The 13,698-nt window shown below is 33.8% G+C and overlaps 1 protein-coding gene across 1 annotated transcript in view; it reads right to left on the bottom strand.

Annotated features, from left to right (window-relative positions):
- The window catches only part of LOC133193468 (atrial natriuretic peptide receptor 1-like), a 265,764-nt gene extending 252,831 nt beyond the window's left edge, over window positions 1-12,933 (bottom strand). The window contains exon 1 of the mRNA XM_061329427.1: window positions 12,675-12,933. Within this exon, the coding sequence (XP_061185411.1) occupies window positions 12,675-12,930 (256 nt within the window). The 5' untranslated portion in view covers window positions 12,931-12,933. The remainder of the gene's footprint in view (window positions 1-12,674) is intronic.
- Between the last annotated feature and the right edge of the window lie 765 nt (window positions 12,934-13,698).

Genomic DNA, 13,698 nt, shown 5'->3' on the forward strand with positions numbered 1-13,698 from the left:
CGTGTCGCAGTAGATGCTGGCACGAAAAAGATCCATCACAGTTCAATGGCCCTAAGTGCCAAGTATAGGTCAAAATTTGCAGCTCTCCACCGGCAAGTGGTGGCGTCTCCATATGAGTGAAAAATTCCTGAGAGGGACGTTAAACAACAAACAAACAATAATGAAGAGATAGCGGTACTGCATAATTTTACAACCCTTTTTAGTGGTGGCGTGCTACTAGAGAAATATCAACATCTTACGAACGAACGTAACCAAAAAAGGGGATCGTTCATTTTATTCACATTTGCATAATTAAATTCTTCAATGTTATTGCGATTTCAAAAGATAAAATCCCCGCAGGATACCTCAAAACTACTTCTTGTCGTAGTCGCTACCGTGACGCTACAATACATTTCAATGGACATTTAAACGACCAAAGGGGTTCCGAAAAGGGAAATACACATGAAAAAGGAAAATGAAAAATGTCTCATTTTGAAGCATGAAGTCAAACAATGGCCTTTTTGTTCATGCTACTGGCTGACCTTTGTACATGTAAATCATATACGGTGCCAATTTTGATGCACCAGAGGCGCATTTAAAGTTACATAGTGAGTCAATATCATGTGTTTCTTTTTTAAGTTTTCTTTTTCGTGTTGGGGCAAACAAAAATTATTTTTACTTACATTTTTCTCCACAAAAGTAGATTTTTAGGTTCTGAAACCTGTAATTTTCTGAAACGTAATACTTTCAAGAATTGTATAAAATATTTGCATGTGTTTTGCAAAATTTTTACTTCTAATCTGTAAATTTTCCGTTTGTCCGTCACAGTGTCTCTTTTAACAAATTATGTTTCTTAAGTAGATTCCTTATTTTATGCGGGTACTTAATATCGCGAAAGTGCCGAAGGGCGTCAAATCGCGAGAATAATAATTCGCGAATGGGTGATTTATCTAGAGATTTTTATACATACAGTAAAGCACCATGAAAATAAAAGCGAGTAATTTTATTTCGCGAGTGGTGCTTCTCGCGTAATTACTCGATAATTTATTCCTCGCGTACATGTATATTTAGGAATCCACAGTAATGCTCATGCCGAATAGTTGGAAATCCGAAATATTTAATGGAAAAAAATCGAAGAGCCGAAAAAGGGTGGGGGCAAAGACTGGAGCAAAATTACGTCGAAGGATCGTATGTATCTAAGAAGAAGCCTTATCAGCCGAAAAATTACGAACGGGATCTTTTTCCCACGGATTCATGATATGGCTATTATACATGTACATGTATATTGAAGCCGGGTTAATTTTATTTTGATAGTTTTCTTAGACCATTACAAGGAATTATCACCTCTGACAATATCTGTGTAGAAAATTAATCAATAGCCATTCCTGACGTGATATACATGAGAATGTTTTTGCAACTGAAACTCATGCACATTTCATTCAAAATATTCAGTTTTTTACAAATTAAAATGCAATGCAAATCAGCTGAACAGAAATTGGCCTTAATAACCCCTGTCCACATGAATGCTGCTTCGGTGAGTAATTTCCAGACAAAATAGTTTAGACCATCTTTAAAAAATTGTTTCTTTGCCCTCACCGACTGGGTAAAAATGACCCACTCAAAACTTGTTTATCCTGAGGAAACGATAATTTTTTCTCCCGAATTTTCTTTCTCCATCAACAAGAATGTTGAAATTTTCTGGAAAAAATTTATTACCTATCTACCGACCCAATTTTATATGATAATGTATGAAGTAAATTTTGTTCCCAAAAAAGTTGGACCCCCCCCCCCCCCATGAAAAAAGGATTTTCGACTTTAAACCCCCACCCCCACCCCCACTCCTTTTTTTGTTTTTTTGTTTTTTTGGCTTGTCAGATTTTTTCTTGTAAGTTGATTTTTTTCTCTGGCTCTCCCAACCCCTCCCACTTTTAAAAACGAAAATTATATGTTTCTAATTCGACTAATGAATAATGAATAAATCTGCAGCAATATTACTTTTACCAGAAAGAATTCATGACTGTTTTTAAAAAAATTAAAAAAAAAATATCAGTAGAAACTACCTCTACACATCAGTGAAAACTCATCTGTTCTTTTTAATTGCCTGTGTGTGCAGGTACATTTGAAGCATGCCTTGGCAACTTAGTGAATCAGCGTCATGCACTTGTTGTCTTCAAATTATTCACATTTTGAGAACTACAGTATCATTTTGACAGTATACTTGAATCAATCTATGATTTTTTTTTTCTCAGAGATGACGCAAGTTATAATTTCGACTATAGTTTTTTTTCTCTCTGTACATTAGAGCTTCGGTCGAAATTACTCTGAGTGCGGGGTCAAAGTTACCCTTCACGTATAGAGTGTATCTTGTAATTTTATATTCTGACGAGTAATGCATGCTTAACAAACAATGACGTACAGTACCAACCAGACCCAACCTGACACCTAAGCAGTCCCAGAAAGCAGTCCCCAAGACTGCTTTGGGACCGCTCTGGGACTGCTCTGGGACCGCTGTGGGACTGCTCTAGAAAGCAGACCCAGCAGTCCCTGGGACTGCTTTCTGGGACTGCTTTGTTAACTCATGCATGAAAAAGGTTCTGAGTGACATGATAGCTCCGCCCCTTGTGTATTCTGAATTTGCAGGCTCCCTGTTGTTGTTTTGTTTACTTTCAGCAGAGAGATGTTTAAGATAAAGAATTAAAAAAAACCAAGATTTCTTACAAAATTTTAATAAGTAGAGATAGATATACAAGTAATTAGTAAATGTCTTCAGGGGTTGTAAATTTACACAATTGTAGTCTAGAATTAATTCAAAAAAATGAAATAGTTAAAAAGGGAAGTCAGGAGATGACTCTTATCCCTTAAATTAAATTTTAATACAGGTGTTTGAAAAAAAATATCTAGGCCTATTTAATTAATTAATGCTAATTAAAATTTTTTAAGAGCCATTCTCTGTAATGACTTGAACTTTTATATAGGAGCCGTGGCACGCATAGTCTCAGAATTTCTCCAAACTCTCTATGATAAAAGCCTTTGATACCGTAAACTCAAATCAGGCAAAAATTGGTTGTTACGTGTCATGGTTACCACAGCAACATGTCCCAAAGTTTGAAAAATGGCATTTTTCAACATGTTCAGAGTCCCACAGTTAACGTTTGCAGCAAAGCAAACAAGTGGCAATGACTGTTTCTGAAAGTTGAAGGCCTGGTGTCTTAAATGCATGATAAATATGTTTGGTAAATCAACTATAACATACGTTACTATGGAAACAAAGTATTCAAAAATAAATAATTTTGTTTATTGAATTCTATGAAGTCATACACTTAAGAATAAAAACAATTATAGGTTGAAATGCAAGCAAATAATAGACAAGAGATCCTTGTAACATATACCAAGGACAAAATATGATATTTCTTACAGGTTGACAATGGTTGCCATGGTTTTAATAGCACGAAAGGATTTTAAATTAACTATCTTAGTGTTTTAATCTTATTCAATCTTTTTAAAAAGCACATTTCTATATAACTGATGATCAATTTTTAAAGGCGTTGGTGTGACCCTAATTTTCACATTTCAAAAAATTCAATTTCAATTCTTTAAATAGTGCGTTGCTACGGAAATAAGGCGAAAAAACATACATAAAAATCTGAAAAATACTATGTTTCCTTGGATACATACCCTTATATGTAGATTCCCAAAACTTCAATGATTGATATATGTGAACAACTAACCTGACTTTCAATTTTGACTACCATCCAATCTCTAACTGGATGCAAAAAGCTGGCACATAGGGTCTAGTATTGACATAAAATTAGCAAAATCGAACATTTTCTCTTCTTGGTAACCATAGCAACAGTGTTGTATTTTTCAACAAACTTTATCAATATATGATATTCAACTTTAGTTCTACCAGATAAGTATTATTCGCGGTGAGTCAAATAATATGTTTCTTAATTAAAAGGTTAGTAAATTCCTAAAGCAGCAAAAAAAAAATATCAGTTTAAACAACTAGTACGTTGTTTCCATGGTTACACTGCAAAGTAACAATTAATCCCAATTTTTCTTATGTTGTCGGTGTTGCAAGGTCCTAAGGATGTATATGTGCCAGTCATGAATTTTATTGTTTTTCCTCAAGATAGTAGCATTAACCCAATCATAGCAACAGATTTTGCATGGTGACACTGTGTTACCATGGCAACCATGGAAGTTATTTTTAGAATGATATTGCCAATACCTAATTACATAATGTCAAATATTTTTCATTGTTTTTCTTAGATTGTTGGTTGAGTTTGATCATGTAACATCTATCATTTGTGAATATTGAGCGTTTTTCAGCATTTTTCAGCATCTAAAATGTATTTAAATGTACCCATGGTTACCACTTGCTTAGAGATAAATTCTAAATAGTTTCTTTATAGCATTAGTGGCAACAAGGTGTCATGTTTTTGGGAGAATGGTTTGTTTGTTTTACTTAGTCTTTATTAAGGTTTAATAAAGATTTAAAGTAGCTGAAAATCTCAATTTTTTCGACTTTTCTGGCTGTTACCATGGCAACCAAGACACATAGCAACAAAATTTTATTTGATATGTGTTTCTGGTGTCAAGTTGTAATAATTGGCAAAGTTTCATCAAAATCGGTGACCATGCGTGGCAAGAAGTTTAAGTGGTTACAGAGAATCGCTATCAATACAAGTGTTTGAAAAAAAAATATCTAGGTCTATTTAATTAATTAATGCGGTCAAATTATGTACTCAAAGTTTGCATAAGCACTATTTAAAAAAAAAACAAACAAAAAACAAACAAGCTTGTCATTACAGTAAGATATTCAGAGGGACATACTGTACTGGATTATTTTTAAATTGAAAAAACTAAAACCATGCTAAAAAAAGAGCATTCCATGCTATTTTTTTACCGCCCTCAAATAAAACCTAATAATTTATTAAATGACTATGAAATAAAATTATTCTACCATTCTTCCGTCATATAAACAATGTGAACAAGTATTGGGGGATTTATTTATGAATTAGTTTTTTAATTTATAAACAATTTATTAAAAAAGTACATTTATTTAAGAAATAAACATTTGAAAATATTGGGAATTGCGTGGTGTCAACACATGATTACATGTAGCAGAAAGTCAATGAATGGTTACACATCACTGAATATGCTGGTCAACAATGACACTAATTTCAATCTATGAGCTGCAAAAAATCTTTGTTTCAATAAATGTGTATAGATTTATTTCGGGATTAATTAATTTTGAACATAATCTGAGTGATTTACTGATGTATACACTCGAACGTTTATATAATAAGAGTGTTATTGTTTTCTGTTACATAGATAATCTAACGATAATTAAATTGGCAAGTCAGTGAAAATAATCATGACTGAAACTTAATACTCGGCAAAATTTAACAAATTTAACAAAGAATTTTTCAAAAGCCCCAGTACTTAAGAAAAATGCATTCAGAGTGTAGTATGGGAATCGGCCTTGCTCTATAATTATAAGATCTATAATCATAAGCTAGTTCTGATAGAAAATAAATAACTCTAGTTTAATTTTCTATCAAAGAAATAAATAAATATGGAAACCAATATCAATCACAGTAAATTAAGAAATTGATTTATTTTGGTGAAAAATTAATATACCACATAACTGTGTTTAAATATTCCTGTTATTAGTAGGTGTGAACGTCTTCTTTGTTCAATATTTATTATTTGTTTCTATACGCGCAGTGTTATTTTCTTAACAGTTCAGAAATGACTGTCGCATGAAAATTGTAAATATTTTTTGATACTGCTCAGAAAGAAATACATCATCAATTTCAACTGCCTTTTATAGTTACATTGTTTATTGGTAATCTCATTTCTGAGTAAGCTCCGCCCATTAAATTAATTAACCCCGCCCACTGGGACTGCTTTCTGGGACCGCTGGGACTGCTGTGGGACTGCTTTAGCAGTCCCAGAATACAGTCCCCGGGAGTGCTCTGGGACTGCTTTGTGTCAGGTTGGGTCTGGTTGGTACTGTAATGGTACATAGCTTGAGTACAAAGAAAATTTAATAAATATACACCACCCACAGACATATAGCATCAGAGGGGCCTGCTCCCACCTTTTCCACACATTACTTTTTACTGTTGGAAATGTTCATTGAAAGGCTTTTTGCCCCCCCCCCCCCCCTTGTTGCAGTACAGTCAAATAAGGCTAATGTAGTATTGTATGAAAAAAAATTGGTACCGAAAGAAGAATTTTTTTTTTTTTTTTTTTTTGCTTGTCAGGGTTTTCCAGGTAAGTTGAATTTTTCTCTCTGGCTGCCGACCCCCCCCCCCAACCCCCCTTAAAAAAACCATGCTAGGTCTTTGACTCTACCCAAATGCATAATTTGCAGCTTTTATAATCCACATATCTATACAGATATAACATATATCATGAAAGACAGTCGAAAGATACATTAAGTGAAGACTGCAACATAATACATCATCCAAGATGACACTGTCTATCATACGAATGCTCTTTTATTTCTTTGAAGTGATATTTCACATAAAGAAAAACCTACCCTTCTTTCTTATGTTTCTTATTATGGAAAAAAAATTGCATATGCATGCATTGCCCCATTCCACTTTTATAAGGATTGTAGTACATGGATCGTAGTATTCCATGTATTTACTTAAATGTAATGAAAATGAACATTTGATTCGATTAGTTGAGCTTCGACCCCCTCTCCCTCCCCAAGTACACAAACATCTACGCGCGACCACCTTAAAAATATTACGTTTTCCGGAGAAGTGCCACCTGTTTTCTGATTTTTAATGGTTGCATGATTTCTGAAACGTTAAAAAACAATGCTACATTGTATACTTCATTACAACAATTATTGTCCATTTTGCTCTCTCTCTCTCTCTCTCTCTCTCTCTCTCTCTCTCTCTCACACAAACACATAAATGTACACTTTTAAATACAAGACACTATATAAGCGCATTTTCTAGTAACTTGTTGCCTTTGCATGGATTTATACAGGATATGAGTTTAGATTTCATCCATGCTATAAAACGTAACTTTCCCCAAATGAACACAGCGCACACTAGTATATACATATATACGTATAACCACTGACGCATGACAAATGTGTTTCCTAACCCGTCATAGGTATTTTGGCGTATTTTCTTCCATTTGTCCTCTTTTAATTACATTGTAAGTGTTTACAGAAAATTAGACAGGAGAAATTATCATTTACAAAGTGATTAAAATACTGTCCCTTCTATTACACACATACACTTAATTTTTCAGATTTATTAATTTTAAACTAGGTGCAATACATGCAACTGGTCCCGGGAAAACTACCGAGATATGGGAAGTTAGGGCGAGTTACGTTCGTTCGTAAGATGTCGGTATTTCTCTAATAGCACAATTCCTTTAAGCAGAAAAAATTTCACAAGAAAAGTATAATAATTCATAAGAGAATTACAAACAAGTCCTATCTGTTCGATTAACTGGTTACTCGGTGGGAAGAATTTACGACTAGCCGGTTACATAAATTATCAGATTGCCATCCCTAGGGAATACATATGCCCCGGCAGCATCCGTTTTAAAAATTATGGCTAAGGAATTTCTCCAAAATGTCGGTCAACCGTCGAAGTCAAAAGGTCGAATATGTTGGTACACAAAGGAAAGGTCTTGTCACGGGAATACAAATATGAAATATGTACATTTAAGCTCAACCAATCATAATTTATTAGCAATGTTAAAGACAAACAGTTACTGTTAGATACACAGACAGAGGGACAGACCAAAAACTAACAACGAAGCTTCACTTAGTTTATTGACAAATTGATTACTTAAAAGAAATAGCGAGCAGAATATATGTGGTGTATTTCTGGTTTTAATTCGTAAGGAACTCAAGAAAGATCTTTATTTGGGAGGATTTGCTTCTTGAGTCTTTATAATCGCGGAGGCTTTGTTGATTTTATCTGATCTAACCATCCTATTTGATGTTCCTAGTGATCTTATTAAACACATTGATGCGTATTTTAGTTTCAGCTAAATATCTGATCTGATAAAGATCTTACATCTTTATTAAAATTAACATTATATTCACTCCAGCAAAACCAGCTGCTGATGTTTATATTTCATACGTTTAAGTTTAGTTTGCAAGATAACATGGTCAGACACGTCGGTTATTAAGGATGCATTAATATACACACAGTATCTTAAGAATGCTCATCACTTAGACAGAAACAATGTCTTGAAATTATCATCTATCTGAATGTCTCAAAATGAAGCTAGAGATTGAAATCTTTTCGTGCAATAATTTTCATTTCTACTTCTTTATATGATCTAAGGAAGTTTGAAGTCTTTGCAACGGTCTTGTAACAAGTTACTATGTGCTCCAATGCAGCTCCATAGAAAAGGACAAAAAAGCTCCATATTTGGAGAAATTATATTTTCTCTAAACTTCATTAGTAAAACCAATGTTTATTAGCATGAAATGAAATTGGAAATGATCGGTAATATCACGCAATGGTATTATCACATGATATGTACACATTGTATTAAGTAAGAATTGTAGTTGATAGAAGAAATAAAACTATATAAGATATCATAACTATCAAAAACATGCATTTTTTCCACAGCTACTTGATATTTTAAATATTTCTATTGATAAGAAAATCCATACTGTAGTAAATAAGGTTCAACACGGTTTCCTTCTTGATTTTGTCAGTGGTAATACATGTATCATTATAATAGTTTGGGATTATTACGTCCATGTTTTATTGATTGCGATGACAATCAAAATTAACATAATGAATGAACAAGATTCCGAGTAAAAAAAAAAAGTATACTTTTTGTTCTGCCGAAATAACTAAAAATATGGAATTATAATGTATGGCAAAAAGAGCCATTGTCATAAAGCTTAAGGTTTGTTTATTAACTTGTATTTCTGATCATCAATAATTTCTCAAAAACGGTTCGACCTATTAACAAATCTGCAAAAATCTCCTTAATAACAGCAATGGTTGAAAATAGCCTCAGGAATTTTTAATCTTGAAATATAATTTTGAACTAAATTTTTCCACTAGAAAGTGTATAATAGACAATTTTATTCACATTTCCCTAAAGTTTGAGATTTTTTCCTCTCGTCTGTTCTTCCTTCGTAAGGAAGGAGTGTCGACCTATAAGGCCTGGATTGGTTTAGTCTTTAATTTAAGCTTGGCGATTTCTAAAACATTTTATTTCAGTATGTAGATCGAGATAGGAAGAGCATTTTCATAGACATTAACTTTGAAGCATGATATTGTCAACGCATTTTAAGTTCTTTATCTCGAAATGTTAATTGATATTTTTCTTTACTTTTCATTGTAAATAATGGTTATGTCTATATAGTCTTAATTCTATTATTGATGTGTATTTATTTTATATTTCCCTGGGTATAATAAAAACATGTCATTATTAATGGACACTTATATAAATGAAATCCACGAGAGTGTAGTTAGTGATATGTAGCCGTACTGTTTCAAAACTTGAGATCTGAATTTTTATAAAGTACATATGTACTAAGTATGTAATTGTAAATACAAACAATAAGTATACTTTCCAATGCAATAACCGAGATACAGATTTAAGTACCAGTACAGAGAGAATAAAAGGCAATGTAATACAGTCTGTACACTGAACTGATTTAATTCTAAGGAATATAAATATAATAGGAAGCCAACGCAGCTCATTGCAGACGCGAATACCTTTATCGAATAACACAAAGGGAATAGTTCTTGTCCTCGAAGAAAGTGTGCTATTCTGATGCATACTTCCGCTTGACTCATGATTACAACGGAGTGTACGATCTGCTCTATCTTTGGTGTCTTTCATATCAAGAATAAATAAAGGATAGAAAATTGACGGAAAATACACAAGTCCCTATAAAATAGTTTTTGAAAAGGCTGTAAGTATATCACCAGGTGGATTCTAACCACGACTCTAAAAAGTACTGCGGTGTTAACAGTCAACGGTCATTCTGGCTATGAAAATAGACGGTAGATGTCAAAAAAGGTTTCCCCAATTTCTGTAGGTTTCTTTTGAATTTCTACTGTAGGGCATGGGTGCCCCTAACAGATTCTATCTTAAATTATTCCTTAGATCACAAGCTATCAAAATTGCATAATTTATTTAGGGGCAGCCCTGCCCTGAGGACTTCTAGGCCAAACTTCATGCTGTTTAAGCCAACTTCGGAGGCTAATTTTAATGTTGCAAATAATAAATTTTAGGTTCAAAAAGCAAATTTGAAAAATTCAGACATCAGTACGGTAGAAAATAATAATGAACATTGATCTTTTTAAATAAGACATTCCCGGAAAATTGTCCTCTTCTTCAGGTCAATTCTTATGAAATTCTGAATACATTCTTTGATTGCAACAAGGAGAATATACATATGGTAATTTTATCCATGTACTAGTATAAATACGACAAACTATAACGATGAATTTTGAAGTAAATTGCTTTGGTATATACATGTATGTAATATTTTGTGGATCATTGACATTTCTTGTGGATATTTTCAGTTATTAAGAACTTAAGGGGAGAATTCTCTGTTCCAGTCATCCTATAACTTCGGGCCATTCATCTTAACGAAAGTTTCTTACAGTTCAATTCATCGTTGAAATGCCGTGGGAAATAGAGGTAACTGGAAATATCTAATGTGCATGTTTCTTTAGCAAGTATCTACTGCCTTATGCTGTTTTTAAAGAAAATTACAATAGAATACGATACGCCGAGCATTATTCTCTGCTCTTTATATTGTTTATGAGTTTTGATAGGGAGGCCAATGTTCCCCGGGTTCCGACAAAAAACTCAAATGGAGGAGAAAATAATGAGTTTTAGATGAGCATGTCAAACGATGTTCAACAAAGCGGCGTACAATTGCCTTCCCGGTCAACAGGATACCCGTGCTCGGGGAGTCCGTCATCCCGTGTAATCCAATCACATGGGGATTTCATCTGATTTTATTTCTTGAAAGAAAACGGCTTTTTAAAAATGAAATGTTCCATTTTTCACTCGTATCTTACGTTAAACGCGTTGCTTCATCTGTTTATAGCGAACACCTAACTATAATCTACTTCATTTAAATACCAATAGGACAAGGGAGAAAGGAAAATAAATATTTTAAAACTCTTTAAACTTGAAATATTTCAGTAATACCTTGTTCATTTAGAAAAACGTAGAAACAGCACAAGGAAATATACAAATTATGTTAAATTCTTTTTACTGCAACTGTTGTGAGCAGAAAACCTTGTATTTTAATCATTTCATTAAAAAACTCCCTGCAGCTAAAATTTGAAGCTTGAACTTCATAAAACAAAACTCAAGACTGCAGAAATCAATTTTCCTGTCGAGTCACACACTGATAGGAACATACGCCAGGTATAATGAATATGGTAAAGGTACGTTGATAAATGTGAAAATAATAGCATTGAATGGGGGAAACTGAAATGTCAAAATATCTTCTAAAATTGCACAGACATATGATCAAACAAGGCCTTGATTAGTACACCACTTTAGACCGTCTGAATGAAACGGACCAAGGCAAGACCAGACTAACAAGTTATTACTGGTAAAAGTAGGCTGGGAAATTATTTTCAACGAATATTTAAAAGCATATTTATTTAGATTAAATACTACAATTTTCATTTTAAAACTTCGAAATTTTAATCGGAAACTGGTCCAACGTAGTGCCGATTTCTCTGATATGTTACATGTACGAATTATAGCTAATTTAATTGGGTACATGTACAACGGTATTACGTGTACTGAAACAGTGTGAAAAGCACACGCGGAGTAATGTACTGTCAAGGCTTAATGTTTGTCAAATGTCTCCGCTTTACTGACTACGTAATCTCCACTAAAGAAAATATATGTATGTGGTTTGTAGAAGATAGGATTAGTGCATAACTGAGTTCACATGAATAAAACATTCATTGGACACAGATGCCGATAACATTATGGGATTTATACTTGCGTTGCACATATCATAAATGAATATTTATAGGAGATATTGTACCCGAACAGGACAGAGATATTGTACCCGAATAGGACAGAATTGTAGACAAGGTCACTGCTTTTTTTCATCGAACTTGTACTGAAGAAAGATTAAAGACTAAACTACCGCAGTGTTGAGCTGTACTCCGTATCTCTTCAGACTTAAACGTTGTGATCCAAAAGCTTATTGTCAATTATATGTGCATGTCACTTAATTTGAGACGAACCGAAGAATATTGTACTGCGTATAACGCATACTTGTGTATTCTATCTTATTTATAGCTTGATTTAAATCAAACAACTAAAAATATTATATGTGCCTTTGTGGTAGTGGGGTTAGTAATGAAGTAGAATGCATTGTCGAAACCTTGGGAGAAAATAAGCAACGTACGTAGGAGATGACAAATCCAGGTAGATCTTATATTGACAATGCTCAATGAAAGCGCGTAGCATTCCAACTCTGGCTTTGTGTCGAGCTTTTGAACTGAATCATAAATATATTTGAGGTATAATTATATCAAGCTCAATTTATTACATCTAAAGAAAACTTGTAACGACACAGATGAATTATTCACTTATCCCTTAATGTGTCTTTTAATGTTTTCCTATAATATAAAGTTATCAATGATCAAAATGCTGCTCAGCGGACCCTATGATTGCAAGTTACTTACCCACTTCTATACTACACTCGGAGTCGGCAAAGTTTACAGAGATATTATGATTTGGGAGCAACTCCATCTCTCGGACTTTTTCATTAGCGATCTCCAGGGCGGGGCGGATTCGCTGTATAGAGAACAGACGGCGGTTGTCCTTGGGAATGATGGTTGCTATTTTTATCACTTGGGTATCTTCCACCACTCTACCCTTCACTAAATCTAGCGCTAATAACACTAACAACTTTAATTTCACAGCCATCGTAAGTCCCATATCATTCAACAGAATCCAAAAGATAATTGAAAAGGGGCCTCACAAGAACTCCCGAAATTATCGCGATACAGATGTAGATTCAATACAAACACGATGCATTCCTATCCTCTTATAGGGATCCGTTAAAGTTCATAAATATCACTGTTAATGATTTAATTAGGATTATAGGACATTTCTATTCTCCGATGAAATCCTCTTTACTCAGATATGAAGTCCTACAAACTTTCAATTCTGCGATCTGAGATTTCCAATGTAACAAACATCATTCACTGCAGAGATTTTTTCCTTCTACTGTTTGCAAAATCAGATTTAGATTTCCTTTCACTAATCCGGCAGTTTTCATTTGCACATCAGAAAATCCGCTGTCTGAACTTCTTATTACTTGATTAATAAAAAGTAAGGCTTGTGTACCTCCTGGGTTTTTTATCACATTTTCGCTCTTGTTAGAGGGATTTTCGGTGTCATTATGCAGTTATGTGTAGACAGGGGTAAATAACGAGGTACAAGGTACAGCGACAAACTAGAAACTGTACGAGGCCGGTGTCATAGCTAGTTATAATAATCAGTACAAACGTCAACTCGATCAATAATCCAATTACAAAATGTGAATCACCTTAAACGATCATACTGTGTTAAGCATCCAAAAACCTTCAAGTTACAAGAAGAGCGTCGTCCTTACAGCATAATGTGCCATCTTAAAATACTGGCGACGAGGTCCTGTCATCTTTTAAAATCGTTAAGTATGGATCTCTGTAGGCTGTCTGTGTG

This window comes from Saccostrea echinata, unplaced genomic scaffold (genome assembly GCF_033153115.1).
Source record: "Saccostrea echinata isolate AGI-Se365-2 ecotype Australia unplaced genomic scaffold, CSIRO_AGI_Sech_v1 ptg000027l, whole genome shotgun sequence".
NCBI lineage: Eukaryota > Metazoa > Mollusca > Bivalvia > Ostreida > Ostreidae > Saccostrea > Saccostrea echinata.